At 54.4% G+C, this 27,383-nt stretch overlaps 1 protein-coding gene across 1 annotated transcript in view; it reads left to right on the top strand.

Moving 5' to 3' along the window:
- Nucleotides 1–27,383, top strand: part of LOC138471920 (ectonucleoside triphosphate diphosphohydrolase 8-like) — a 349,536-nt gene that overhangs the window by 192,680 nt on the left and 129,473 nt on the right. Inside the window, exon 7 of the mRNA XM_069609793.1 lies at nt 21,954–22,232. Within this exon, the coding sequence (XP_069465894.1) occupies nt 21,954–22,232 (279 nt within the window). The remainder of the gene's footprint in view (nt 1–21,953; nt 22,233–27,383) is intronic.

Here is a 27,383-nt window from a genome sequence, read left to right as displayed (position 1 = left end):
CCTGCTGACCCTCCATCTCTGCCTCCTTTTCTTCCACCTCCGGCTAACCCTCCATCTCTGCCTCCTTTTGTTTCCCCTCCGGCTGTCCCTCCATCTCTGCCTCCTTGTGTTCCCCCTCCTGCTGACCCTCCATCTCTACCTCTTTTTGTTCCACCTCCTGCTAACTTTCCAACTCTACATCCTTGTGTTCTCCCTCCTGCTGACCCTTCATCTCTGCCTCCTTGTGTTCCCCTCCTGCTGACCCTCAATCTCTGCCTCCTTGTGTTCCCACTCCTGCTGACCCTCCATCTCTGCCTCCTTGCATTCCCTCTCCTGCTGACCATCCATCTCTGCCTCCTTGTGTTCCCCCTCCTTCTGACCCTCCATCTCTGCCTTTTTGTGTTCACTCTCCTTGTGTCCCCCCTCCTGCTGACCTTCCATCTCTGCCTCCTTATGTTCCATCTCCTGCTGACCCTCGATCTCTGCCCCCTTGTGTTCCCTCTCCTGCTGACCCTCCATCTCTGCCTCCTTGTCTTCCCCCTCCTGCTGACCCTCCATCTCTGCCTTCGTGTTTTCCACCTCCTGGTGACCCTCCATCTCTGCCTCCTTGTCTTCCCCCTCCTGCTGACCCTCCATCTCTGCCTCCTTGTGTCCCCCTCCTGCTGACTCTCCATCTCTGCCTCCTTGTGTTCCCCCTCCTGCTGACACTCCATCTCTGCCTCCTTATGTTCCACCTCCTGCTAACCCTCCATCTCTGCCTCCTTGTGTTCCCCCTGCTTCTGACCTTCCATCTCTGCCTCTTTGTATTCCCTCTCCTGCTGACCCTCCCTCTCCCCCTGACCCTGCATCTCAGCCTCCTTGTGTCCCCTCCTGCTGTCCCTCCGTCTCTGCCTCCTTGTGTTCCACCTCCTGCTGACCCTCCATCCCTGCCTCCTTGTGCTCCACCTCCTGCTGACCCTCCATCTCTGCCTCCTCCTCTTCCCCCTCCTGCTGACCATAAATCTCTGCCTCCTTGTGTTTCCCCTCCTGCTGTCCCTCCATCTCTGCCTCCTTGTGTTCCCCCTCCTGCTGACCCTTCATCTCTCCCTCCTTGTGTTCCCCTCCTGCTGACCCTCCATCTCTGCCTCCTTGTGTTCCCCTCCTGCTGACCATTCATCTCTGACTTCTGGTGTTCCCTCTGCTGCTGACCCTCCATCTCTGCCTCCTTGTGTTCCAACTCCTGCTGACCCTCCATCTCTGCCTCCTTGTATTCCCTCTCCTGCTGACCATCCATCTCTGCCTCCTTGTGTTCCCGTTCCTTCTGACCCTCCATCTCTGCCTTTTTGTGTTCCCTCTCGTTGTGTCCCCCCTCCTGCTGACCCTCCATATCTGCCTCCTTGTGTTCCACCTCCTGCTGACACTCCATCTCTGCCTCCTTGTGTTCCACCTCCTGCTGACCCTCCATCTCTGCTTGCTTGTGTTCCCCTTCCTGCTGACCCTCCATCTCTGTCGCCTTGTGTTCCCCCTCCTGCTGTCCCTCCATCTCTGTCTCCTTGTATTCCCACTCCTGCTGACCCTCCATCTCTGACTCCTTGTGTTCCACTTCATGCTGACCCTCCATCTCTGCCTCCTTGTGTTCCTTCTCCTGCTGACCCTTCATCTCTGCCTCCTTGTGTCCCCCCTCCTGCTGACCTTCCATCGCTGCCTCCTTGTGTTCCCTCTCCTGCTGACCCTCCATCTCTGCCTCCTTGTGTTCCACCTCCTGCTGACACTCCATCTCTGCCTCCTTGTGTTCCCTCTCCTGCTGACCCCCCCATCTTTGCCTCCTTGTGTTCCCACTCCTGCTGACTCTCCATCTCTGCCTCCTTGCATTCCCTCTCCTGCTGACAATCAATCTCTGCCTCCTTGTGTTCCCCCTCCTTCTGACCCTCCATCTCTGCCTCCTTGTGTTCCCTCTCCTTGTGCCCCCCCTCCTTCTGACCCTCCATATCTGCCTCCTTCTGTTCCATCTCCTGCTGACTCTCCATCTCTGCCTCCTTGTGTTCTACCTCCTGCTGACCCTTCATCTCTGCTTGCTTGTGTTCCCCCTCCTGCTGACCCTACATCTCTGTCGCCTTGTGTCCCCCCTCCTGCTGCCCCTCCATCTCTGCCTCCTTGTGTTCCCACTCCTGCTGACCCTCCATCTCTGACTCCTTGTGTTCCACTTCATGCTGACCCTCCATCTCTGCCTCCTTGTGTTCCTTCTCCTGCTGACCATCCATCTCTGCCTCCTTGTGTTCCCGCTCCTGCTGACCCTCCATCTCTGCCTCCTTGTGTTCCCCCTCCTGCTGACCGTCCATCTCTGCCTCCTTGTGTTCCCTCTCCTGCTGAACCTCCTTCTCCCCCTGACCCTGCAGCCCAGCCTCCTTGTGCCACCTCCTGCTGTCCCTCCATCTCTGTCTCCTTGTGTTCCACCTCCTGCTGACCCTACATCTCTGCCTCCTTGTGTTCCCCCTCCTGCTGTCCCTTCATCTCTGCCTCCTTGTGTTCCACCTCCTGCTGACCCTCCATCTCTGCCTCCTTGTGTTCCCCCTCCTGCTGTCCCTTCATCTCTGCCTCCTTGTGTCCCCCCTCCTGCTGACTCTCCATCTCTGCCTCCTTGTGTTCCCCCTCCTGCTGACACTCCATCTCTGCCTCCTTATGTTCCACCTCCTGCTGACCCTCCATCTGTGCCTCCTTGTGTTGCCCCTCCTTCTGACCTTCCATCTCTGCCTCCTTGTGTTCCCTCTCCTGCTGACCCTCCCTCTCCCCCTGACCCTGCATCTCAGCTTCCTTGTGTCCCCTCCTGCTGTCCCTCCATCTCTGCCTCCTCGTCTTCCCTCGCCTGCTGACCATAAATCTCTGCCTCCTTGTGTTTCCCCTCCTGCTGTCCCTCCATCTCTGCCTCCTTGTGTTCCCCCTCCTGTTGACCCTTCGTCTCTGCCTCCTTATGTTCCCCTCCTGCTGACCCTCCATCTCTGCCTCCTTGTTTTCCCCTCCTGCTGACCATTCATCTCTGACTTCTTGTGTTCCCTCTCCTGCTGACCCTCCATCTCTGCCTCCTTCTGTTCCAACTCCTGCTGACCCTCTATCTCTGCCTCCTTGCATTCCCTCTCCTGCTGACCATCCATCTCTGCCTCCTTGTGTTCCCCCTCCTTCTGACCCTCCATCTCTGCCTTTTTGTGTTCCCTCTCGTTGTGTCCCCCCTCCTGCTGACCCTCCATATCTGCCTCCTTGTGTTCCACCTCCTGCTGCCACTCCATCTCTGCCTCCTTGTGTTCCACCTCCTGCTGACCCTCCATCTCTGCTTGCTTGTGTTCCCCCTCCTGCTGACCCTCCATCTCTGTCGCCTTGTGTTCCCCCTCCTGCTGCCCCTCCATCTATGTCTCCTTGTGTTCCCACTCCTGCTGACCCTCCATCTCTGACTCCTTGTGTTCCACTTCATGCTGACCCTCCATCTCTGCCTCCTTGTGTTCATTCTCCTGCTGACCCTTCATCTCTGCCTCCTTGTCTCCCCCCTCCTGCTGACCTTCCATCGCTGCCTCCTTGTGTTCCCTCTCCTGCTGACCCTCCATCTCTGCCTCCTTGTGTTCCCTCTCCTGCTGACCCCCCATCTTTGCCTCCTTGTGTTCCCACTCCTGCTGACTCTCCATCTCTGCCTCCTTGCATTCCCTCTCCTGCTGACAATCCATCTCTGCCTCCTTGTGTTCCCCCTCCTTCTGACCCTCCATCTCTGCCTCCTTGTGTTCCCTCTCCTTGTGTCCCCCCTCCTTCTGACCCTCCATATCTGCCTGCTTCTGTTCCATCTCCTGCTGACTCTCCATCTCTGCCTCCTTGTGTTCCACCTCCTGCTGACCCTCCATCTCTGCTTGCTTGTGTTCCCCCTCCTGCTGACCCTCCATCTCTGTCGCCTTGTGTTCCCACTCCTGCTGACCCTCCATCTCTGACTCCTTGTGTTTCACTTCATGCTGACCCTCCATCTCTGCCTCCTTGTGTTCCTTCTCCTGCTGACCATCCATCTCTGCCTCCTTGTGTTCCCTCTCCTGCTGACCCTCCATCTCTGCCTCCTTGTGTTCCCCCTCCTGCTGACCGTCCATCTCTGCTCCTTGTGTTCCCTCTCCTGCTGAACCTCCCTCTCCCCCTGACCCTGCATCTCAGCCTCCTTGTGTCCCCTCCTGCTGTCCCTCCATCTCTGCCTCCTTGTGTTCCACCTCCTGCTGACCCTCCATCTCTGCCTCCTTGTGTTCCACCTCCTGCTGACCCTCCATCTCTGCCTCCTTGTCTTCCACCTCCTGCTGACCGTCCATCTCTGCCTCCTTTTGTTTCCCCTCCTGCTGTCCCTCCATCTCTGCCTCCTTGTGTTCCCCCTCCTGCTGACCCTCCATCTCTGGCTCTTTGTGTTCCTCCTCCTGCTAACTTTCCATCTCTACCTCCTTGTGTTGCCCCTCCTGCAGACCCTTCATCTCTGCCTACTTGTGTTCCCCTCCTGCTGACCCTCCATCTCTGCCTCTTTGTGTTCCCCTCCTGCTGACCATTCATCTCTGACTTCTTGTGTTCCCTCTCCTGCTGACCCTCCATCTCTGCCTCCTTGTGTTCCAACTCCTGCTGACCCTCTATCTCTGCCTCCTTGCATTCCCTCTCCTGCTGACCATCCACCTCTGCCTCCTTGTGTTCCCCCTGCTTCTGACCCTCCATCTCTGCCTTTTTGTGTTCCCTCTCGTTGTGTCCCCCCTCCTGATGACCCTCCATATCTGCCTCCTTGTGTTCCACCTCCTGCTGACACTCCATCTCTGCCTCCTTGTGTTCCACCTCCTGCTGACCCTCCATCTCTGCTTGCTTGTGTTCCCCCTCCTGCTGACCCTCCATCTCTGTCGCCCTGTGTTCCCCCTCCTGCTCCCCCTCCACCTCTGTCTCCTTGTGTTCCCACTCCTGCTGTCCCTCCATCTCTGACTCCTTGTGTTACACTTCATGCTGACCCTCCATCTCTGCCTCCTTGTGTTCCTTCTCCTGCTGACCCTTCATCTCTGCCTCCTTGTGTCCCCCCTCCTGCTGACCTTCCATCGCTGCTTCCTTGTGTTCCCTCTCCTGCTGACCCTCCATCTCTGCCTCCTTGTGTTCCAACTCCTGCTGACACTCCATCTCTGCCTCCTTGTGTTCCCTCTCCTGCTGACTCCCCATCTTTGCCTCCTTGTGTTCCCACTCCTGCTGACTCTCCATCTCTGCCTCCTTGCATTCCCTCTCCTGCTGAAAATCCATCTCTGCCTCCTTGTGTTCCCCCTCCTTCTGACCCTCCATCTCTGCCTCCTTGTGTTCCCTCTCCTTGTGTCCCCCCTCCTTCTGACCCTCCATATCTGCCTGCTTCTGTTCAATCTCCTGCTGACTCTCCATCTCTGCCTCCTTGTGTTCCACCTCCTGCTGACCCTCCATCTCTGCTTACTTGTGTTCCCCCTCCTGCTGACCCTCCATCTCTGTCGCCTTGTGTTCTCCTCCTGCTGCCCCTCCATCTCTGCCTCCTTGTGTTCCCACTCCTGCTGACCCTCCATCTCTGACTCCTTGTGTTCCACTTCATGCTGACCCTCCATCTCTGCCTCCTTGTGTTCCTTCTCCTGCTGACCATCCATCTCTGCCTCCTTGTGTTCCCTCTCCTGCTGACCCTCCATCTCTGCCTCCTTGTGTTCCCCCTCCTGCTGACCGTCCATCTCTGCCTCCTTGTGTTCACTCTCCTGCTGAACCTCCCTCTCCCCCTGACCCTGCATCTCAGCCTCCTTGTGTCCCCTCCTGCTGTCCCTCCATCTCTGCCTCCTTGTGTTCCACCTCCTGCTGACCCTCCATCTCTGCCTCCTTGTGTTCCACCTCCTGCTGACCCTCCATCTCTGCCTCCTTGTCTTCCATCTCCTGCTGACCGTCCATCTCTGCCTCCTTTTGTTTCCCCTCCTGCTGTCCCTCCATCTCTTCCTCCTTGTGTTCCCCCTCCTGCTGACCCTCCATCTCTGGCTCTTTGTGTTCCTCCTCCTGCTAACTTTCCATCTCTACCTCCTTGTGTTCCCCCTCCTGCTGACCCTTCATATCTGCCTACTTGTATTCCCCTCCTGCTGACCCTTCATCTCTGACTTATTGTGTTCCCTCTCCTGCTGACCCTCCATCTCTGCCTCCTTGTGTTCCCCCTACTGCAGACCCTCCATCTCTGCCTCCTTGTGCCCCTACTGCTGTCCCTCCATGTCTGCCTCCTTGTGTTCCCTCTCCTGCTGGCCCTCCATCCCTGCCTCCTTGTGTTTCCTCTCCTGTTGACCCTCCATCGCTGCCTCCTCGTGTTCCCCCTCCTGCTCACCCTCCATCCCTGCCTCCTTGTGTTTCCTCTCCTGTTGACCCTCCATCGCTGCCTCCTTATGTCCCCCCTGCTGTCCCTCCATCTCTTCCTCCTTGTGTTCCACCTCCTGCTGACCCTCCATCTCTGCCTCCGTGTGTTCCACCTCCTGATGACCCTCCATCTCTGCCTCCTTTTGTCCCCCCTCCTGCTGACTCTCCATCTCTGCCTCCTTTTGTCCCCCCTCCTGCTGACCCTCCATCTCTTCCTCCTTGTGTTCCACCTCCTGATGACCCTCCATCTCTGCCTCTTTTTGTCCCCCCTCCTGCTGACTCTCCATCTCTGCCTCCTTAAGTTCCTCTCCTGCTGACACTCCATCTCTGCCTCCTTATGTTCCACCTCCTGCTGACCCTCCAACTCTGCCTCCTTGTGTTCCCCCTCCTGCTGACCCTCCATCTCTGCCTCCTTCTGTTCCCCCTCCTGCTGTCCCTTCATCTCTGCCTCCTTGTGTCCCCCATCCTGCTGACTCTCCATCTCTGCCTCCGTGTGTTCCCCCTCCTGCTAACAGTCGTTCTCTGCCTCCTTATGTTTCAACTCCTGCTAACCCTCCATCTCTGCCTCCTTGTGTTCCCTCTCCTGCTGACCCTCCATCTCTGCCTCCTTGTGTTCCCCCTTTTGCTGACCGTCCATCTCTGCCTCCTTGTGTTCCCTCTCCTGCAGACCCTCCCTCTCCCCCTGACCCTGCATCTCAGCCTCCTTGTGTCCCCTCCTACTGTCCCTCCATCTCTGCTTCCTTGTGTTCCACCTCCTGCTGACCCTCCATCTCTGCCTTCGTGTGTTCCACCTCCGGCTGACCCTCCATCTCTGCCTCCTTTTGTTTCCCTTCCTGCTGACCCTTCATCTCTGCCTCCTTGTGTTCCCACTCCTGCTGACCCTCCATCTCTGACTCCTTGTGTTCCACTTCATGCTGACCCTCCATCTCTGCCTCCTTGTGTTCCTTCTCCTGCTGACCATCCATCTCTGCCTCCTTGTGTTCCCGCTCCTGCTGACCCTCCATCTCTGCCTCCTTGTGTTCCCCCTCCTGCTGACCGTCCATCTCTGCCTCCTTGTGTTCCCTCTCCTGCTGAACCTCCTTCTCCCCCTGACCCTGCATCCCAGCCTCCTTGTGCCACCTCCTGCTGTCCCTCCATCTCTGTCTCCTTGTGTTCCACCTCCTGCTGACCCTACATCTCTGCCTCCTTGTGTTCCCCCTCTTGCTGTCCCTTCATCTCTGCCTCCTTGTGTTCCACCTCCTGCTGACCCTCCATCTCTGCCTCCTTGTGTTCCCCCTCCTGCTGTCCCTTCATCTCTGCCTCCTTGTGTCTCCCCTCCTGCTGACTCTCCATCTCTGCCTCCTTGTGTTCCCCCTCCTGCTGACACTCCATCTCTGCCTCCTTATGTTCCACCTCCTGCTGACCCTCCATCTGTGCCTCCTTATGTTGCCCCTCCTTCTGACCTTCCATCTCTGCCTCCTTGTGTTCCCTCTCCTGCTGACCCTCCCTCTCCCCCTGACCCTGCATCTCAGCTTCCTTGTGTCCCCTCCTGCTGTCCCTCCATCTCTGCCTCCTCGTCTTCCCTCGCCTGCTGACCATAAATCTCTGCCTCCTTGTGTTTCCCCTCCTGCTGTCCCTCCATCTCTGCCTCCTTGTGTTCCCCCTCCTGTTGACCCTTCGTCCCTGCCTCCTTATGTTCCCCTCCTGCTGACCCTCCATCTCCGCCTCCTTGTTTTCCCCTCCTGCTGACCATTCATCTCTGACTTCTTGTGTTCCCTCTCCTGCTGACCCTCCATCTCTGCCTCCTTCTGTTCCAACTCCTGCTGACCCTCTATCTCTGCCTCCTTGCATTCCCTCTCCTGCTGACCATCCATCTCTGCCTCCTTGTGTTCCCCCTCCTTCTGACCCTCCATCTCTGCCTTTTTGTGTTCCCTCTCGTTGTGTCCCCCCTCCTGCTGACCCTCCATATCTGCCTCCTTGTGTTCCACCTCCTGCTGCCACTCCATCTCTGCCTCCTTGTGTTCCACCTCCTGCTGACCCTCCATCTCTGCTTGCTTGTGTCCCCCCTCCTGCTGACCCTCCATCTCTGTCGCCTTGTGTTCCCCCTCCTGCTGCCCCTCCATCTATGTCTCCTTGTGTTCCCACTCCTGCTGACCCTCCATCTCTGACTCCTTGTGTTCCACTTCATGCTGACCCTCCATCTCTGCCTCCTTGTGTTCCTTCTCCTGCTGACCCTTCATCTCTGCCTCCTTGTCTCCCCCCTCCTGCTGACCTTCCATCGCTGCCTCCTTGTGTTCCCTCTCCTGCTGACCCTCCATCTCTGCCTCCTTGTGTTCCACTTCCTGCTGACACTCCATCTCTGCCTCCTTGTGTTCCCTCTCCTGCTGACCCCCCATCTTTGCCTCCTTGTGTTCCCACTCCTGCTGACTCTCCATCTCTGCCTCCTTGCATTCCCTCTCCTGCTGACAATCCATCTCTGCCTCCTTGTGTTCCCCCTCCTTCTGACCCTCCATCTCTGCCTCCTTGTGTTCCCTCTCCTTGTGTCCCCCCTCCTTCTGACCCTCCATATCTGCCTGCTTCTGTTCCATCTCCTGCTGACTCTCCATCTCTGCCTCCTTGTGTTCCACCTCCTGCTGACCCTCCATCTCTGCTTGCTTGTGTTCCCCCTCCTGCTGACCCTCCATCTCTGTCGCCTTGTGTTCCCACTCCTGCTGACCCTCCATCTCTGACTCCTTGTGTTTCACTTCATGCTGACCCTCCATCTCTGCCTCCTTGTGTTCCTTCTCCTGCTGACCATCCATCTCTGCCTCCTTGTGTTCCCTCTCCTGGTGACCCTCCATCTCTGCCTCCTTGTGTTCCCCCTCCTGCTGACCGTCGATCTCTGCTCCTTGTGTTCCCTCTCCTGCTGAACCTCCCTCTCCCCCTGACCCTGCATCTCAGCCTCCTTGTGTCCCCTCCTGCTGTCCCTCCATCTCTGCCTCCTTGTGTTCCACCTCCTGCTGACCCTCCATCTCTGCCTCCTTGTGTTCCACCTCCTGCTGACCCTCCATCTCTGCCTCCTTGTCTTCCACCTCCTGCTGACCGTCCATCTCTGCCTCCTTTTGTTTCCCCTCCTGCTGTCCCTCCATCTCTGCCTCCTTGTGTTCCCCCTCCTGCTGACCCTCCATCTCTGGCTCTTTGTGTTCCTCCTCCTGCTAACTTTCCATCTCTACCTCCTTGTGTTGCCCCTCCTGCAGACCCTTCATCTCTGCCTACTTGTGTTCCCCTCCTGCTGACCCTCCATCTCTGCCTCTTTGTGTTCCCCTCCTGCTGACCATTCATCTCTGACTTCTTGTGTTCCCTCTCCTGCTGACCCTCCATCTCTGCCTCCTTGTGTTCCAACTCCTGCTGACCCTCTATCTCTGCCTCCTTGCATTCCCTCTCCTGCTGACCATCCACCTCTGCCTCCTTGTGTTCCCCCTGCTTCTGACCCTCCATCTCTGCCTTTTTGTGTTCCCTCTCGTTGTGTCCCCCCTCCTGATGACCCTCCATATCTGCCTCCTTGTGTTCCACCTCCTGCTGACACTCCATCTCTGCCTCCTTGTGTTCCACCTCCTGCTGACCCTCCATCTCTGCTTGCTTGTGTTCCCCCTCCTGCTGACCCTCCATCTCTGTCGCCCTGTGTTCCCCCTCCTGCTCCCCCTCCACCTCTGTCTCCTTGTGTTCCCACTCCTGCTGTCCCTCCATCTCTGACTCCTTGTGTTACACTTCATGCTGACCCTCCATCTCTGCCTCCTTGTGTTCCTTCTCCTGCTGACCCTTCATCTCTGCCTCCTTGTGTCCCCCCTCCTGCTGACCTTCCATCGCTGCTTCCTTGTGTTCCCTCTCCTGCTGACCCTCCATCTCTGCCTCCTTGTGTTCCAACTCCTGCTGACACTCCATCTCTGCCTCCTTGTGTTCCCTCTCCTGCTGACTCCCCATCTTTGCCTCCTTGTGTTCCCACTCCTGCTGACTCTCCATCTCTGCCTCCTTGCATTCCCTCTCCTGCTGAAAATCCATCTCTGCCTCCTTGTGTTCCCCCTCCTTCTGACCCTCCATCTCTGCCTCCTTGTGTTCCCTCTCCTTGTGTCCCCCCTCCTTCTGACCCTCCATATCTGCCTGCTTCTGTTCAATCTCCTGCTGACTCTCCATCTCTGCCTCCTTGTGTTCCACCTCCTGCTGACCCTCCATCTCTGCTTACTTGTGTTCCCCCTCCTGCTGACCCTCCATCTCTGTCGCCTTGTGTTCTCCTCCTGCTGCCCCTCCATCTCTGCCTCCTTGTGTTCCCACTCCTGCTGACCCTCCATCTCTGACTCCTTGTGTTCCACTTCATGCTGACCCTCCATCTCTGCCTCCTTGTGTTCCTTCTCCTGCTGACCATCCATCTCTGCCTCCTTGTGTTCCCTCTCCTGCTGACCCTCCATCTCTGCCTCCTTGTGTTCCCCCTCCTGCTGACCGTCCATCTCTGCCTCCTTGTGTTCACTCTCCTGCTGAACCTCCCTCTCCCCCTGACCCTGCATCTCAGCCTCCTTGTGTCCCCTCCTGCTGTCCCTCCATCTCTGCCTCCTTGTGTTCCACCTCCTGCTGACCCTCCATCTCTGCCTCCTTGTGTTCCACCTCCTGCTGACCCTCCATCTCTGCCTCCTTGTCTTCCATCTCCTGCTGACCGTCCATCTCTGCCTCCTTTTGTTTCCCCTCCTGCTGTCCCTCCATCTCTTCCTCCTTGTGTTCCCCCTCCTGCTGACCCTCCATCTCTGGCTCTTTGTGTTCCTCCTCCTGCTAACTTTCCATCTCTACCTCCTTGTGTTCCCCCTCCTGCTGACCCTTCATATCTGCCTACTTGTATTCCCCTCCTGCTGACCCTTCATCTCTGACTTATTGTGTTCCCTCTCCTGCTGACCCTCCATCTCTGCCTCCTTGTGTTCCCCCTACTGCAGACCCTCCATCTCTGCCTCCTTGTGCCCCTACTGCTGTCCCTCCATGTCTGCCTCCTTGTGTTCCCTCTCCTGCTGGCCCTCCATCCCTGCCTCCTTGTGTTTCCTCTCCTGTTGACCCTCCATCGCTGCCTCCTCGTGTTCCCCCTCCTGCTCACCCTCCATCCCTGCCTCCTTGTGTTTCCTCTCCTGTTGACCCTCCATCGCTGCCTCCTTATGTCCCCCCTGCTGTCCCTCCATCTCTTCCTCCTTGTGTTCCACCTCCTGCTGACCCTCCATCTCTGCCTCCGTGTGTTCCACCTCCTGATGACCCTCCATCTCTGCCTCCTTTTGTCCCCCCTCCTGCTGACTCTCCATCTCTGCCTCCTTTTGTCCCCCCTCCTGCTGACCCTCCATCTCTTCCTCCTTGTGTTCCACCTCCTGATGACCCTCCATCTCTGCCTCTTTTTGTCCCCCCTCCTGCTGACTCTCCATCTCTGCCTCCTTAAGTTCCTCTCCTGCTGACACTCCATCTCTGCCTCCTTATGTTCCACCTCCTGCTGACCCTCCAACTCTGCCTCCTTGTGTTCCCCCTCCTGCTGACCCTCCATCTCTGCCTCCTTCTGTTCCCCCTCCTGCTGTCCCTTCATCTCTGCCTCCTTGTGTCCCCCATCCTGCTGACTCTCCATCTCTGCCTCCGTGTGTTCCCCCTCCTGCTAACAGTCGTTCTCTGCCTCCTTATGTTTCAACTCCTGCTAACCCTCCATCTCTGCCTCCTTGTGTTCCCTCTCCTGCTGACCCTCCATCTCTGCCTCCTTGTGTTCCCCCTTTTGCTGACCGTCCATCTCTGCCTCCTTGTGTTCCCTCTCCTGCAGACCCTCCCTCTCCCCCTGACCCTGCATCTCAGCCTCCTTGTGTCCCCTCCTACTGTCCCTCCATCTCTGCTTCCTTGTGTTCCACCTCCTGCTGACCCTCCATCTCTGCCTTCGTGTGTTCCACCTCCGGCTGACCCTCCATCTCTGCCTCCTTTTGTTTCCCTTCCTGCTGACCCTTCATCTCTGCCTCCTTGTGTTCCCACTCCTGCTGACCCTCCATCTCTGACTCCTTGTGTTCCACTTCATGCTGACCCTCCATCTCTGCCTCCTTGTGTTCCTTCTCCTGCTGACCATCCATCTCTGCCTCCTTGTGTTCCCGCTCCTGCTGACCCTCCATCTCTGCCTCCTTGTGTTCCCCCTCCTGCTGACCGTCCATCTCTGCCTCCTTGTGTTCCCTCTCCTGCTGAACCTCCTTCTCCCCCTGACCCTGCATCCCAGCCTCCTTGTGCCACCTCCTGCTGTCCCTCCATCTCTGTCTCCTTGTGTTCCACCTCCTGCTGACCCTACATCTCTGCCTCCTTGTGTTCCCCCTCTTGCTGTCCCTTCATCTCTGCCTCCTTGTGTTCCACCTCCTGCTGACCCTCCATCTCTGCCTCCTTGTGTTCCCCCTCCTGCTGTCCCTTCATCTCTGCCTCCTTGTGTCTCCCCTCCTGCTGACTCTCCATCTCTGCCTCCTTGTGTTCCCCCTCCTGCTGACACTCCATCTCTGCCTCCTTATGTTCCACCTCCTGCTGACCCTCCATCTGTGCCTCCTTATGTTGCCCCTCCTTCTGACCTTCCATCTCTGCCTCCTTGTGTTCCCTCTCCTGCTGACCCTCCCTCTCCCCCTGACCCTGCATCTCAGCTTCCTTGTGTCCCCTCCTGCTGTCCCTCCATCTCTGCCTCCTCGTCTTCCCTCGCCTGCTGACCATAAATCTCTGCCTCCTTGTGTTTCCCCTCCTGCTGTCCCTCCATCTCTGCCTCCTTGTGTTCCCCCTCCTGTTGACCCTTCGTCCCTGCCTCCTTATGTTCCCCTCCTGCTGACCCTCCATCTCCGCCTCCTTGTTTTCCCCTCCTGCTGACCATTCATCTCTGACTTCTTGTGTTCCCTCTCCTGCTGACCCTCCATCTCTGCCTCCTTCTGTTCCAACTCCTGCTGACCCTCTATCTCTGCCTCCTTGCATTCCCTCTCCTGCTGACCATCCATCTCTGCCTCCTTGTGTTCCCCCTCCTTCTGACCCTCCATCTCTGCCTTTTTGTGTTCCCTCTCGTTGTGTCCCCCCTCCTGCTGACCCTCCATATCTGCCTCCTTGTGTTCCACCTCCTGCTGCCACTCCATCTCTGCCTCCTTGTGTTCCACCTCCTGCTGACCCTCCATCTCTGCTTGCTTGTGTCCCCCCTCCTGCTGACCCTCCATCTCTGTCGCCTTGTGTTCCCCCTCCTGCTGCCCCTCCATCTATGTCTCCTTGTGTTCCCACTCCTGCTGACCCTCCATCTCTGACTCCTTGTGTTCCACTTCATGCTGACCCTCCATCTCTGCCTCCTTGTGTTCCTTCTCCTGCTGACCCTTCATCTCTGCCTCCTTGTCTCCCCCCTCCTGCTGACCTTCCATCGCTGCCTCCTTGTGTTCCCTCTCCTGCTGACCCTCCATCTCTGCCTCCTTGTGTTCCACTTCCTGCTGACACTCCATCTCTGCCTCCTTGTGTTCCCTCTCCTGCTGACCCCCCATCTTTGCCTCCTTGTGTTCCCACTCCTGCTGACTCTCCATCTCTGCCTCCTTGCATTCCCTCTCCTGCTGACAATCCATCTCTGCCTCCTTGTGTTCCCCCTCCTTCTGACCCTCCATCTCTGCCTCCTTGTGTTCCCTCTCCTTGTGTCCCCCCTCCTTCTGACCCTCCATATCTGCCTGCTTCTGTTCCATCTCCTGCTGACTCTCCATCTCTGCCTCCTTGTGTTCCACCTCCTGCTGACCCTCCATCTCTGCTTGCTTGTGTTCCCCCTCCTGCTGACCCTCCATCTCTGTCGCCTTGTGTTCCCACTCCTGCTGACCCTCCATCTCTGACTCCTTGTGTTTCACTTCATGCTGACCCTCCATCTCTGCCTCCTTGTGTTCCTTCTCCTGCTGACCATCCATCTCTGCCTCCTTGTGTTCCCTCTCCTGGTGACCCTCCATCTCTGCCTCCTTGTGTTCCCCCTCCTGCTGACCGTCGATCTCTGCTCCTTGTGTTCCCTCTCCTGCTGAACCTCCCTCTCCCCCTGACCCTGCATCTCAGCCTCCTTGTGTCCCCTCCTGCTGTCCCTCCATCTCTGCCTCCTTGTGTTCCACCTCCTGCTGACCCTCCATCTCTGCCTCCTTGTGTTCCACCTCCTGCTGACCCTCCATCTCTGCCTCCTTGTCTTCCACCTCCTGCTGACCGTCCATCTCTGCCTCCTTTTGTTTCCCCTCCTGCTGTCCCTCCATCTCTGCCTCCTTGTGTTCCCCCTCCTGCTGACCCTCCATCTCTGGCTCTTTGTGTTCCTCCTCCTGCTAACTTTCCATCTCTACCTCCTTGTGTTGCCCCTCCTGCAGACCCTTCATCTCTGCCTACTTGTGTTCCCCTCCTGCTGACCCTCCATCTCTGCCTCTTTGTGTTCCCCTCCTGCTGACCATTCATCTCTGACTTCTTGTGTTCCCTCTCCTGCTGACCCTCCATCTCTGCCTCTTTGTGTTCCAACTCCTGCTGACCCTCTATCTCTGCCTCCTTGCATTCCCTCTCCTGCTGACCATCCATCTCTGCCTCCTTGTGTTCCCCCTGCTTCTGACCCTCCATCTCTGCCTTTTTGTGTTCCCTCTCGTTGTGTTCCACCTCCTGCTGACACTCCATCTCTGCCTCCTTGTGTTCCACCTCCTGCTGACCCTCCATCTCTGCTTGCTTGTGTTCCCCCTCCTGCTGACCCTCCATCTCTGTCGCCTTGTGTTCCCCCTCCTGCTGCCCCTCCATCTCTGTCGCCTTGTGTTCCCCCTCCTGCTGCCCCTCCATCTCTGTCTCCTTGTGTTCCCACTCCTGCTGACCCTCCATCTCTGACTCCTTGTGTTACACTTCATGCTGACCCTCCATCTCTGCCTCCTTGTGTTCCTTCTCCTGCTGACCCTTCATCTCTGCCTCCTTGTGTCCCCCCTCCTGCTGACCTTCCATCGCTGCTTCCTTGTGTTCCCTCTCCTGCTGACCCTCCATCTCTGCCTCCTTGTGTTCCAACTCCTGCTGACACTCCATCTCTGCCTCCTTGTGTTCCCTCTCCTGCTGACCCCCCATCTTTGCCTCCTTGTGTTCCCACTCCTGCTGACTCTCCATCTCTGCCTCCTTGTATTCCCTCTCCTGCTGACAATCCATCTCTGCCTCCTTGTGTTCCCCCTCCTTCTGACCCTCCATATCTGCCAGCTTCTGTTCCATCTCCTGCTGACTCTCCATCTCTGCCTCCTTGTGTTCCACCTCCTGCTGACCCTCCATCTCTGCTTACTTGTGTTCCCCCTCCTGCTGACCCTCCATCTCTGTCGCCTTGTGTTCCCCTCCTGCTGCCCCTCCATCTCTGCCTCCTTGTGTTCCCACTCCTGCTGACCCTCCATCTCTGACTCCTTGTGTTCCACTTCATGCTGACCCTCCATCTCTGCATCCTTGTGTTCCTTCTCCTGCTGACCATCCATCTCTGCCTCCTTGTGTTCCCTCTCCTGCTGACCCTCCATCTCTGCCTCCTTGTGTTCCCCCTCCTGCTGACCGTCCATCTCTGCCTCCTTGTGTTCCCTCTCCTGCTGAACCTCCCTCTCCCCCTGACCCTGCATCTCAGCCTCCTTGTGTCCCCTCCTGCTGTCCCTCCATCTCTGCCTCCTTGTGTTCCACCTCCTGCTGACCCTCCATCTCTGCCTCCTTGTGTTCCACCTCCTGCTGACCCTCCATCTCTGCCTCCTTGTCTTCCATCTCCTGCTGACCGTCCATCTCTGCCTCCTTTTGTTTCCCCTCCTGCTGTCCCTCCATCTCTTCCTCCTTGTGTTCCCCCTCCTGCTGACCCTCCATCTCTGGCTCTTTGTGTTCCTCCTCCTGCTAACTTTCCATCTCTACCTCCTTGTGTTCCCCCTCCTGCTGACCCTTCATATCTGCCTACTTGTATTCCCCTCCTGCTGACCCTTCATCTCTGACTTATTGTGTTCCCTCTCCTGCTGACCCTCCATCTCTGCCTCCTTGTGTTCCCCCTACTGCTGACCCTCCATCTCTGCCTCCTTGTGCCCCTACTGCTGTCCCTCCATGTCTGCCTCCTTGTGTTCCCTCTCCTGCTGGCCCTCCATGTCTGCCTCCTTGTGTTCCCTCTCCTGTTGACCCTCCATCGCTGCCTCCTCGTGTTCCCCCTCCTGCTGACCCTCCATCCCTGCCTCCTTGTGTTTCCTCTCCTGTTGACCCTCCATCGCTGCCTCCTTATGTCCCCCCTGCTGTCCCTCCATCTCTTCCTCCTTGTGTTCCACCTCCTGCTGACCCTCCATCTCTGCCTCCGTGTGTTCCACCTCCTGATGACCCTCCATCTCTGCCTCCTTTTGTCCCCCCTCCTGCTGACTCTCCATCTCTGCCTCCTTGTGTTCCTCTCCTGCTGACACTCCATCGTTGCCTCGTTATGTCCTCAAGCTGTCCCTCCATCTCTGTCTCCTTGTGTTCCACCTCCTGCTGACCCTCCATCTCTTCCTCCTTGTGTTCCACCTCCTGATGACCCTCCATCTCTGCCTCTTTTTGTCCCCCCTCCTGCTGACTCTCCATCTCTGCCTCCTTAAGTTCCTCTCCTGCTGACACTCCATCTCTGCCTCCTTGTGTTCCCCCTCCTGCTGACCCTCCATCTCTGCCTCCTTGTGTTCCCCCTCCTGCTGTCCCTTCATCTCTGCCTCCTTGTGTCCCCCATCCTGCTGACTCTCCATCTCTGCCTCCGTGTGTTCCCCCTCCTGCTAACACTCGTTCTCTGCCTCCTTATGTTTCACCTCCTGCTAACCCTCCATCTCTGCCTCCTTGTGTTCCCTCTCCTGCTGACCCTCCATCTCTGCCTCCTTGTGTTCCCCCTTTTGCTGACCGTCCATCTCTGCCTCCTTGTGTTCCCTCTCCTGCAGACCCTCCCTCTCCCCCTGACCCTGCATCTCAGCCTCCTTGTGTCCCCTCCTACTGTCCCTCCATCTCTGCTTCCTTGTGTTCCACCTCCTGCTGACCCTCCATCTCTGCCTTCGTGTGTTCCACCTCCGGCTGACCCTCCATCTCTGCCTCCTTTTGTTTCCCTTCCTGCTGACCCTTCATCTCTGCCTCCTTGTGTTCCCCTCCTGCTGACCCTCCATCTCTGCCTCCTTGTGTTTCCCTCCTGCTGACCCTTCATCTCTGACGTCTTGTGTTCCCTCTCCTGCTGACCCTCCATCTCTGCCTCCTTGTGTTCTCACTCCTGCTGACCCTCCATCTCTGCCTCCTTGCATTCTCTCTCCTGCTGACCATCCATCTCTGCCTCCTTGTGTTCCCCCTCCTTCTGACCCTCCATCTCTGCCTTTTTGTGTTCACTCTCCTTGTGTCCCCCCTCCTGCTGACTCTCCATATATGCCTCCTTGTGTTCCACCTACTGCTGACCCTCCATCTCTGTCTCCTTGTGTTCCCACTCCTGCTGACCTTCCATCTCTGCCTCCTTATGTTCCACCTCCTGATGACCCTCCATCTCTGCCTCCTTCTGTTCCCTCTCCTGCTGACCCTCCATCTCTGCCTCCTTGTCTTCCCCCTCCTGCTGACCCTCCATCTCTGCATCCTTGTTTTCCACCTCCTGATGACCCTCCATCTCGGCCTCCTTGTCTTCCCCCTCCTGCTGACCCTCCATCTCTGCCTCCTTGTGTACCCCCTCCTGCTGTCCCTTCATCTCTGCCTCCTTGTGTCCCCCCTCCTGCTGACACTCCATCTGCCTCCGTATGTTCCACCTCCTGCTGACCCTCCATCTCTGCCTCCTTGTGTTCCCCCTCCTTCTGACCTTCCATCTCTACCTCCTTGTGGTCCCCCTCCTGCTGACCCTTCATCTCTGCCTCCTTGTGTTCCCCTCCTGCTGACCCTCCATCTCTGCCTCCTTGTATTCCCCTCCTGCTGACCCTTCATCTCTGCCTCCGTGTGTTCCACCTCCGGCTGACCCTCCATCTCTGCCTCCTTTTATTTCCCCTCCTGCTGTCCCTCCATCTCTGCCTCCTTGTGTTCCCCCTCCTGCTGACCCTCCATCTCTGCCCCTGTGTGTTCCACCTCCTGCGAACTTTCCAACTCTACATCCTTGTGTTCCCCCTACTGCTGACCCTTCATCTCTGCCTCCTTGTGTTCCCCTCCTGCTGACCCTCCATCTCTGCCTCCTTGTGTTTCCCTCCTGCTGACCCTTCATCTCGGACTTCTTGTGTTCCCTCTCCTGCTGACCCTCCATCTCTGCCTCTTTGTGTTCCCACTCCTACTGACCCTCCATCTCTGCCTCCTTGCACTCTCTCTCCTGCTGACCATCCATCTCTGCCTCCTTGTGTTCCCCCTCCTTCTGACCCTCCATGTCTGCCTTTTTGTGTTCACTCTCCTTGTGTCCGCTCTCCTGCTGACCCTCCATATCTGCCTCCTTGTGTTCCACCTACTGCTGACCCTCCATCTCGGCCTCCTTGTCTTCCCCCTCCTGCTGACCCTCCATCTCTGCCTCCTTGTGTACCCCCTCCTGCTGTCCCTTCATCTCTGCCTCCTTGTGTCCCCCTCCTGCTGACTCTCCATCTCTGCCTCCTTGTGTTCCCCCTCCTGCTGACACTCCATCTCTGCCTCCTTGTATTCCCCTCCTGCTGACCCTCCATCTCTGCCTCCTTGTGTTCCCCCTCCTTCTGACCTTCCATCTCTACCTCCTTGTGTTCCCCCTCCTGCTGACCCTTCATCTCTGCCTCCTTATGTTCCCCTCCTGCTGGCCCTCCATCTCTGCCTCCTTGTTTTCCCCTCCTGCTGACCATTCATCTCTGACTTCTTGTGTTCCCTCTCCTGCTGACCCTCCATCTCTGCCTCCTTCTGTTCCAACTCCTGCTGACCCTCTATCTCTGCCTCCTTGCATTCCCTCTCCTGCTGACCATCCATCTCTGCCTCCTTGTGTTCCCCCTCCTTCTGACCCTCCATCTCTGCCTTTTTGTGTTCCCTCTCGTTGTGTCCCCCCTCCTGCTGACCCTCCATATCTGCCTCCTTGTGTTCCACCTCCTGCTGACACTCCATCTCTGCCTCCTTGTGTTCCACCTCCTGCTGACCCTCCATCTCTACCTCCTTGTGTTCCCCCTCCTGCTGACCCTTCATCTCTGCCTCCTTGTGTTCCCCTCCTGCTGACCCTCCATCTCTGCCTCCTTGTATTCCCCTCCTGCTGACCCTTCATCTCTGACTTATTATGTTCCCTCTCCTGCTGACCTTCCATCTCTGCCTCCTTGTGTGCCCCCTACTGCTGACCCTCCATCTCTGCCTCCTTGTGTCCCCCTACTGCTGACCCTCCATCTTTGCCTCCTTGTGTTCTACCACCTGCTGACCCGCCTCCCGTCCAAAAATGATAAGCTCCCAAAGAAATATGCTTGTTGGATTTCTTTTTTCAAGGGGGTTTCTTCAAGGGGGTTTCTTCAAAGGGGTTCAGAGCAGGTTTCTCTTTTTCCATTTTGGGTCGTTTTCCATTTTGGGTTTTATCAGAGAAAAGCATCAAAGAAACAATAATCACATAGGTTTTCACTGTTTTTCTTTTATTCTTTTTTGGGGTTAGAAAAAGGAATGATAATGGATCTATTGTTCCTAAAAATTACTTGCAGGCACAGTCCAGCTGTTAAGAGCAAAACATTGTTTCAGCTGCCTTACGCACAGCAGAGTCACATCATACTTCTTCGCAAATCGACCAAGCTGTTCGGGGCATAGGAAATCAGGGCAAGCCAAATAAACAAGCATTGGCAAAGTCTACTGTTTTGACTTTTGTATAGGCACGGGATGGGCTTTCTTCAGCCAGTGCCATACTGGTATTACCTGCCCATAGTGTGGTAGTAGCTGACAAACGGTATTAGTACCTGTACATTTGACAGCAGTCAAATTATTACCAAAAAATGTGATGGGTGAAACTTTTAGAACTAATTGTAACTACTGGTACTGCTCTAGGCAACCGCCACGTCACTGTTTTAGTCTGTCAGTGCCATTGCAGAAGGGGACAAGCCATGTGCAGATACACAGATCAGTATTTGTCATGGCACTAATGGGAACAGTCCAGCCTGAACTGCCCGGCCATGCCCTCTCGGCGCAGAAATGCAAGCACCCCCGAACATTTTAATATCTTGTGAGGTCTCATCCATGAGGTGAAGCTTAGTGTTCTAGGCCACATTTTATTTATGTCCAGATGAGAGTCTGAAGCCTGCTTTGCCTAGGAACACAATCTAAACCTCACTGATGAGGGCCAACAAGCCCAAAACAAGTCTGAGGTTGCTCGGCTCTTGTGCAAAATGGATACGACCTAGCAGTTCTGGCTGTACTACCTCTGTTGGGGTGAAACCAAGCCTGATTTGCATATGATGTATTCCTTCTGGGAAGGCACGGCAGACTGAAACAGGATGGTTTGGAGGCTGCCCAAAGCAATGTGTATAGTTGTGATGTATTCCATGCCTTCCACCCATCACACATATACAGGGGGAAACCTAGTTTCTAACAGGTGTTCTGTGCAAGAAACAGGTGAAAGTACACATATATTGCTTATGAATTAAGTGGATGAGCGCACACTTAGTTATGACATTTTTATTACACCATGAGCTCGTTTAGAGCTGCAATGAAGTCATTACCTTTCCGAAGGGCGATCATAAAGAACACTGCCTTCCCTTGTAAGGACAGAGCTAGCTAAGCAATATCCCATGGCGTGACTTTTGGGTGGAGAGGGGCAGGTAATGAGTGCGAATTGCCACAGGGACTTATATGGCCAAGGGTGCCAGTGGGTGGGTATAACAATGCAAACAACTCTCACAGGCTGCGTAGCCCTCCCCCGCACCCCCTCTGACATCCATCTCTGTCCTACCTTCGCTTCCCATGCCATTAGTTTGAGCTTTAAGTCAGCGCTCAAAGAGCCGCTTAAAAGCCAAAAAGGTGAACCCAATACCAAAGCAAAGCAAATGGATTGGCTCAAAAAACAGCAAGGGGCAGGGACACGAACAAGGGAAAGAGTAACATCTGCAGACGGAATACAGTGAAGAAAGACTGATAAAAAGAAATATTGCTGAGAAGATTCTGACGGTAAAATTACTCATATCCATTTCTTGTATTTGTGTAGTTACCCCATTGTGAAACCGTGTTACACAACGTTTTATGTTGACCACGGTTTGGTTGAATCTTGTAGGTTATGTGACCTGCATACAAACATGTATCCCTGATGATTGCTGAAACATGAAAGTGCCCTTGGAGGAATAGAGTAAAGGATTGTGGAGCGGACTGCAGCTGGGATGCAGAGCAGCTGGGATCCCTTACCTCCTCAGCCTTGGTAAAACATGCCTGATGAGCCTTGGGCTCCAGAGGGAATGCACCCAGGTTACCCATGCCCGACTGAGGAGTGTGACACGGTTGGTAATCCCCCCACGCCAATGAGGGCACAGATGTAATAATGGGTGTGGGTTGGTTCCTGGCGAGCTTTGAACTACAGGAACCAGAATTACTTGCTGTAATATCCTGGTACTTTCTAGAAAGACTTAACCTTGCACACCTGAATCATACCTTTCCCCTGATGATTGCTGAGGCATGGCAGCGCGCTTGGAGGTGAACGTATCACTGGACTGTGGATGTAGTTGTGATCATGTGTTTTTCAGTGCTGTTCTGTTTTTCTACAGGGAAAGGATTTGAGGAACCAAGTTGTCAACCCATGCTATCCTGCGGGCTACCAAGAGGTTGTGCCTGTTACCTCTCTGTATGACAGTCCCTGCACGGAGCACCTGGCCCCATCACATGACAAACCTATTCCCGGACAGAACATTACTTTCGTGGGCAGTGGAGACGCAAAGAATTGCCACATACTCTTCACACAGATTTTTGACTTCTCATCTTGCGGGAAGAAGCCCATGTGCACCTTCGATGGAGTCTACCAGCCACCAGTCACTGGGAAGTATTTTGTAAGTTATTGACATGTTACATGGATTTTGTCCTATATGTAGGTTTGTGATGCTGCAACACATCTGTATTGCGTCACCCATTCCGATGCCTATTCTTAATACTGATGAGATGCCATACTACTTGTCTTCGGCAGGGTTGAAGGTTGTGAGAGGTGGACGTTGGTTTGTCATTGGTTGCTTCTCTGGCACTGCTCACTCAAGGGGAATATTAAAGTTTCAAGTGTTACAAACAAGTCAATGTAAGCCATCCAAACCAACTGAGAATTGCAAGTGCGAATTTGAACATGCCCAGAGTACTTGGCACTCAGCATCATAGCCAGGATTGCCTTGCATGGATCCTGGAGGATCTATGTGATCAGTGTGACCGTCATAATTACGACGGCTGAAAATGGCGACTTTTATTTTTATTTTTTTTAAACTCCCCTTACACCACATATATATGCGTGGGGAGACCCCCCGTAACTTCCCCATATTAATTTTATATCAAATACCCCCCCACATATATATGTGGTGTAAGGGGAGGGGTCTAAAAAAAAGTCATAATTTTCGGGCCGTCGTAATTGTGAGGGTGACATTTTGGGCCATTACCATGCAGGATATTTCTCAATGATGATCTGCCTTTGAAAGGCCAGAAGTAATCAGATCTTAAGCGACCAAGAGACTACCTTGGTGGTGGGGTTCGCTGTGCTTCATAAGTGTCAAAATAATTAAATATCTGTCCGGGTCCCCTTTTATGGAACACACTTCCAGCTGGTATACGGCAGATCCAGAGCTATACAGCGTTCAAACGTGTCGTAAAGACTCACTTATTTAACCTGGAATAATCTCCTGACTCGCTTCTCCATCTGCCTCTTATGCTTGTTTGTCTTTGTCTTGTTCTTTGTGCGCCCTGAGGCCCATGGGCATGTTGGCGCATTACAAAAATTAAAATAAATAAATAAATAAAATACTGCACTCTCCTGCCTGGATTTCACTCCTCTTTAATATATTTCCACAACCTTTTGCTAGTCCTGATGTATCCTTATCAGGACTTCCTTGGGCACTGTATATTACACACTGTTCAACTTGACGATGCCTGATATGCTTTCCTGTCAGGGCTTTTTTTTATATAAACATACTTGTAACTTGCATATGCCTGGTATAATGTCATGTCAGGGCTTTTCTTATATGAACAAACCTGTAACTTGCATCTGCCTGGTATACTCTCCTGCAAGGACTTTTCTCATGTGGGCTCTGCAAACACTTACAAAGTTGATAATCCTTTACATTTTGTCTGCCTTCTCTTGAATCCACCTGGTATACTATCTTGCCAGGACTTCTCTTCTAAGTGTACTGCATACACTCACAAATTTGACAGTCTCTTATTCTGTTTGGCCTCTTTAAGAAATGTTTGTTATCTTTCATGTATTTCCTTTATGGTTATTCGGTTTTGACAGGGTTGCCAACATGCCCCGGTGTTCCCTCTTCCCTTGGGTGGACTCGCTGGCTAATGTTGGTTCTGCCGCGGCAAGCCTGCGGCGGTATTTCAGTGTTCCACTCCCTTTCGCTGCCTTTGCTTCTCTGCTTCTCTGCCTCTTGTGGCTCCCATTCCTCTGCTCCGCGTACCTGTGAATGCCCAGGAGCCTTTCCTTTGCTTCTGGCGTTCTCGCCGTATACTCCCGCTTGCAGTCCGCTCCCATCTTCCTTCTCAATGCGCTGGCTTGCTCCACAGACACCTCTCCAGCTCCACGGTCAACACAGAGAGAAGTAGCGTTCTCCAGCCAGCATCTTCCTGTCAGCTGGTCTGCGGGTTTAAATCTCCTGGCATCAGACTTGTTCTCGCAACAACTAGAGGGCAGCTCGTGGTGTCCATTTTTCGGCTCATGTTCTTAGTCACAGTATTTTCGTTTTTAGGGCAATGGTAATCTGGTTCTGAGAGCTTGTATGCAGAGTCTGAAAAGGTGTTTTCCAGAGTCTTGAAAGGCAAGTCAGATTTTAAAGACTTTTATACAGATCCTGTCAAAGGGCCTCATTACAACTCAGGCGGTAAGGGGTTTACGGCGGCGTAAACAGCGCCGACCCTTACCGCCTGAGTACGAGGTCCCTTAGCGGCATGGCGGATTTAACACCTGCTTTTAGCAGGTGTTAAAATCCATGGCGCTAAGGGACCATGGAGTTAATTACGCCACCGTAATTTACGGTGGCGTAATTAACGCCTTCCCCACTCCCATTATGCCCTATGGGGCAAAAATGGGAATGGGGAAGGGTAAATGGGGATTGGGGACTTACCGCCCCACCAACCTCGGAATGGGGCGGTAAGTCCGCCAACCACCATGGCGTAAACATAGTTTACGCCATGGTGGTAAAGTCACGGCCCAGGCGGTAACTTACCGCCTGGGTCGTAATGAGGCCCAAAGCGTTTTCGGTACCTTTCCTCGGTGGGGGAGGGAAGGTATGACAATAAGGCATGGGGAATGGCTTGGGTAAACTCTAAAAAAAAAAACCAAGCAATAGTTTTGGCATTTACTGATGTTTTTGCATGTTGCATTTATAGGCACCTGGGTGCAAGGAGGAGAGTGCACAGTTTCAAAGGAGGATGTGATAAGGGGTGCAGAAAGAGAAGGGCAATAGAGCAAAGTTGGAAGCCATTTTGATAGAGGGTGCCGTTGATGATGTGCAAGAGGAAATACGAGCGAGAATGGGTCAGTGAGAGGATAAGAAATAAAGAGAGAGTGTGAGAAGTAGGATGAGAGGAGGAGAGGGGGTAATGTGGATGGAGAAAAAGAGCGGGTCGAGTGGTGTAAGGTGGGTGAGTGAATAAAGGGTGTAGTGTGGGTGGAGCCAGAGAGAGGGGTTACAGTGCATTGTGGGGGTAAAGAGAGAAGGGGTAGGGTTGAGTATAGAAAAAGGGCTAGGATGGGTGGTGGTACAGAGAGGGGGGCCGTGTTTTGCGTGGAATTCTGGGACTTCTAGTTTTTCTAAATTTCAAATGGAAAATAAAAAACAAGCCCAGAATTGAAAGGGAAAAAACAGGACTGGGTGGCCTTCTCACTTGGGAGCTCTGTGTAGTTTTATATTCCCAAATGTGAGACTGCTGAATTGGGACTGAGGAACACTTTTCTTCATTTAAGGCTCTGCAGTGCCAAGTTATGTAGGAAGCATTTAAAGATTTGTTTGTATCCGTGATGTCTGCTCTCTTGACAAAATAAAGTTGCTTTAAGTTACTAATGAACTGTTTTCAACATCATGAGTAACAACACGCTGGCGTTTATGACAAATAAACTGCATATTTATCTTTATTACACAACTTCTTTCATTACATGTCTTAACTCAAAGTACCGTGGGTAAACTAGATTTTTCAGGTTGGCATTAGCTTGAATTCTGGGACTTATAGTTTACCATTCAGGATGTCAAAATTAAAGCCACAATGATATTCTTTTGGTTCAACATGTTGCTTTCTTATGCAATTTGTGTTTCTTGTAAGTAAACGCTATAAAACAGTTTTACTGTAGACCTTGAAATCCAACAATTTGAGGCAAGTTTTGTGATCCTGGTCACCTCCCATCCCCACTCGACACCCATCCCCCCATCATCTGTCCGAACGCCAAACTCCCTGCTTTTTGGATGCAGTCAGAGAACCACTAGTTCCTTTTTTCCCACTTGTACCACTGCTCATAGAAGATCATTGTAGCTTTTCTCATGACCTAGAATAAAGTTGTGTTATTTTGGTAATATAGAGCGTGCTGCACGTTGTGCACTTCGTGGCTACGTGGATATTAAGTGTTATGATAGAGAGAGGCACTGACTTTCCTGAAAGGCTGAACGCGCCATGTAGATAAAAACATGTATTCTGGGGGTTACTCTGCAGCAGGCACATTAGCCGGCTGAGATATCGTAAACAACAGATGCGTGCCTAGGATGGGGGAGCCGGCAAGACAGATATGTCAGTCCTTTGAAGGGCTAACCACTTTTCCAATTAGGCTGCTGGTTAGAGAGACTCGCAACCATCCCCCCGTTTATTTATGCGGCTAGCAGACAACATACATGTCTGCCGCTCGGCCGAAATGCAAGATACAGCACATATGTTGGTTTATCAATTGCCTCATCAACATGTGATGTGAGCGTATCTCGATATTCACACCTGCCCCCTCTGCACTAGTCCCGAAGCTGTGAAGTCCGGAGCACAGAGGGCGGCCCAGCCTCCTCTGCAAAACCCCCAATTATGCGTATGTTAATAAGCACAGAAGCCCGCCACCAGCACAGCTTCAAGACCTACGCTCTGAGGGTCACCAGCGACACAGTAAGCTTCAAGACCATGCACTCTGAGGGTCACCAGCCACACAGCAAGCTTCAAGACCATGCACTCTGAGGGTTGCCAGCCACACAGCAAGCTTCAAGACCGTGCACTCTGAGGGTCACCAGCCACACAGCAAGCTTCAATACCGTGCACTCTAAGGGTCGCCAGCCATACAGCAGGCTTCAAGACCGTGTGCTCTGAGGGTCGCCAGTCACACATCAGGCTTCAAGACCGTGCACTCTGAGGGTCGCCAGTCACACAGTAAGCTTCAATACCATGTGCTCTGACACACAGAAGGCTTCAATACCGTATGCTTTGAGGGTCGCCAGCCACACAGCAGGCTTCAAGACCGTGCGCTCTGAGGGTCGCCAGCCACACAGCAGGCTTCAAGACCGTGCACTCTGAGGGACACCAGCCACACAGCAAGCTTCAAGACTGTGCACTCTGAGGGTCGCCAGCCACTCAGCAATCTTCAATACCATGCACTCTGAGGGTCGCCAGCCATACAGCAGGCTTCAAGACCATGCGCTCTGAGGGTCGCCAGTCACACATCAGGCTTCAAGACTGTGCGCTCTGAAGGTCGCCAGTCACACAGTAAGCTTCAATACCATGCGCTCTGACACACAGCAGGCTTCAATACCATACACTCTGAGGGTCACCAGCCACACAGCAGGCTTCAAGACCGTGCACTCTGAGGGTCGCTAGCCACACAGCACACTTAAATACTGTGCGCTCCGAGGGTCACCAGCCACACATCAGGCTTCAAGACCATGCGCTCTGAGGGTTGCCAGGCACACATCAGGCTTCAAGACGATGCACTCTGATGGTCGCCAGCCACACATCAGGCTTCAAGACCATGCACTCTGAGGGTCACC

This window comes from Ambystoma mexicanum, chromosome 8, assembly GCF_040938575.1.
Source record: "Ambystoma mexicanum isolate Mex_15411 chromosome 8, UKY_AmexF1_1, whole genome shotgun sequence".
NCBI classification, from domain to species: Eukaryota; Metazoa; Chordata; class Amphibia; order Caudata; family Ambystomatidae; genus Ambystoma; species Ambystoma mexicanum.
The sequence above is the reverse complement of the archived record's forward strand: the minus strand, read 5'-3'. Positions and strand labels throughout refer to the sequence as shown.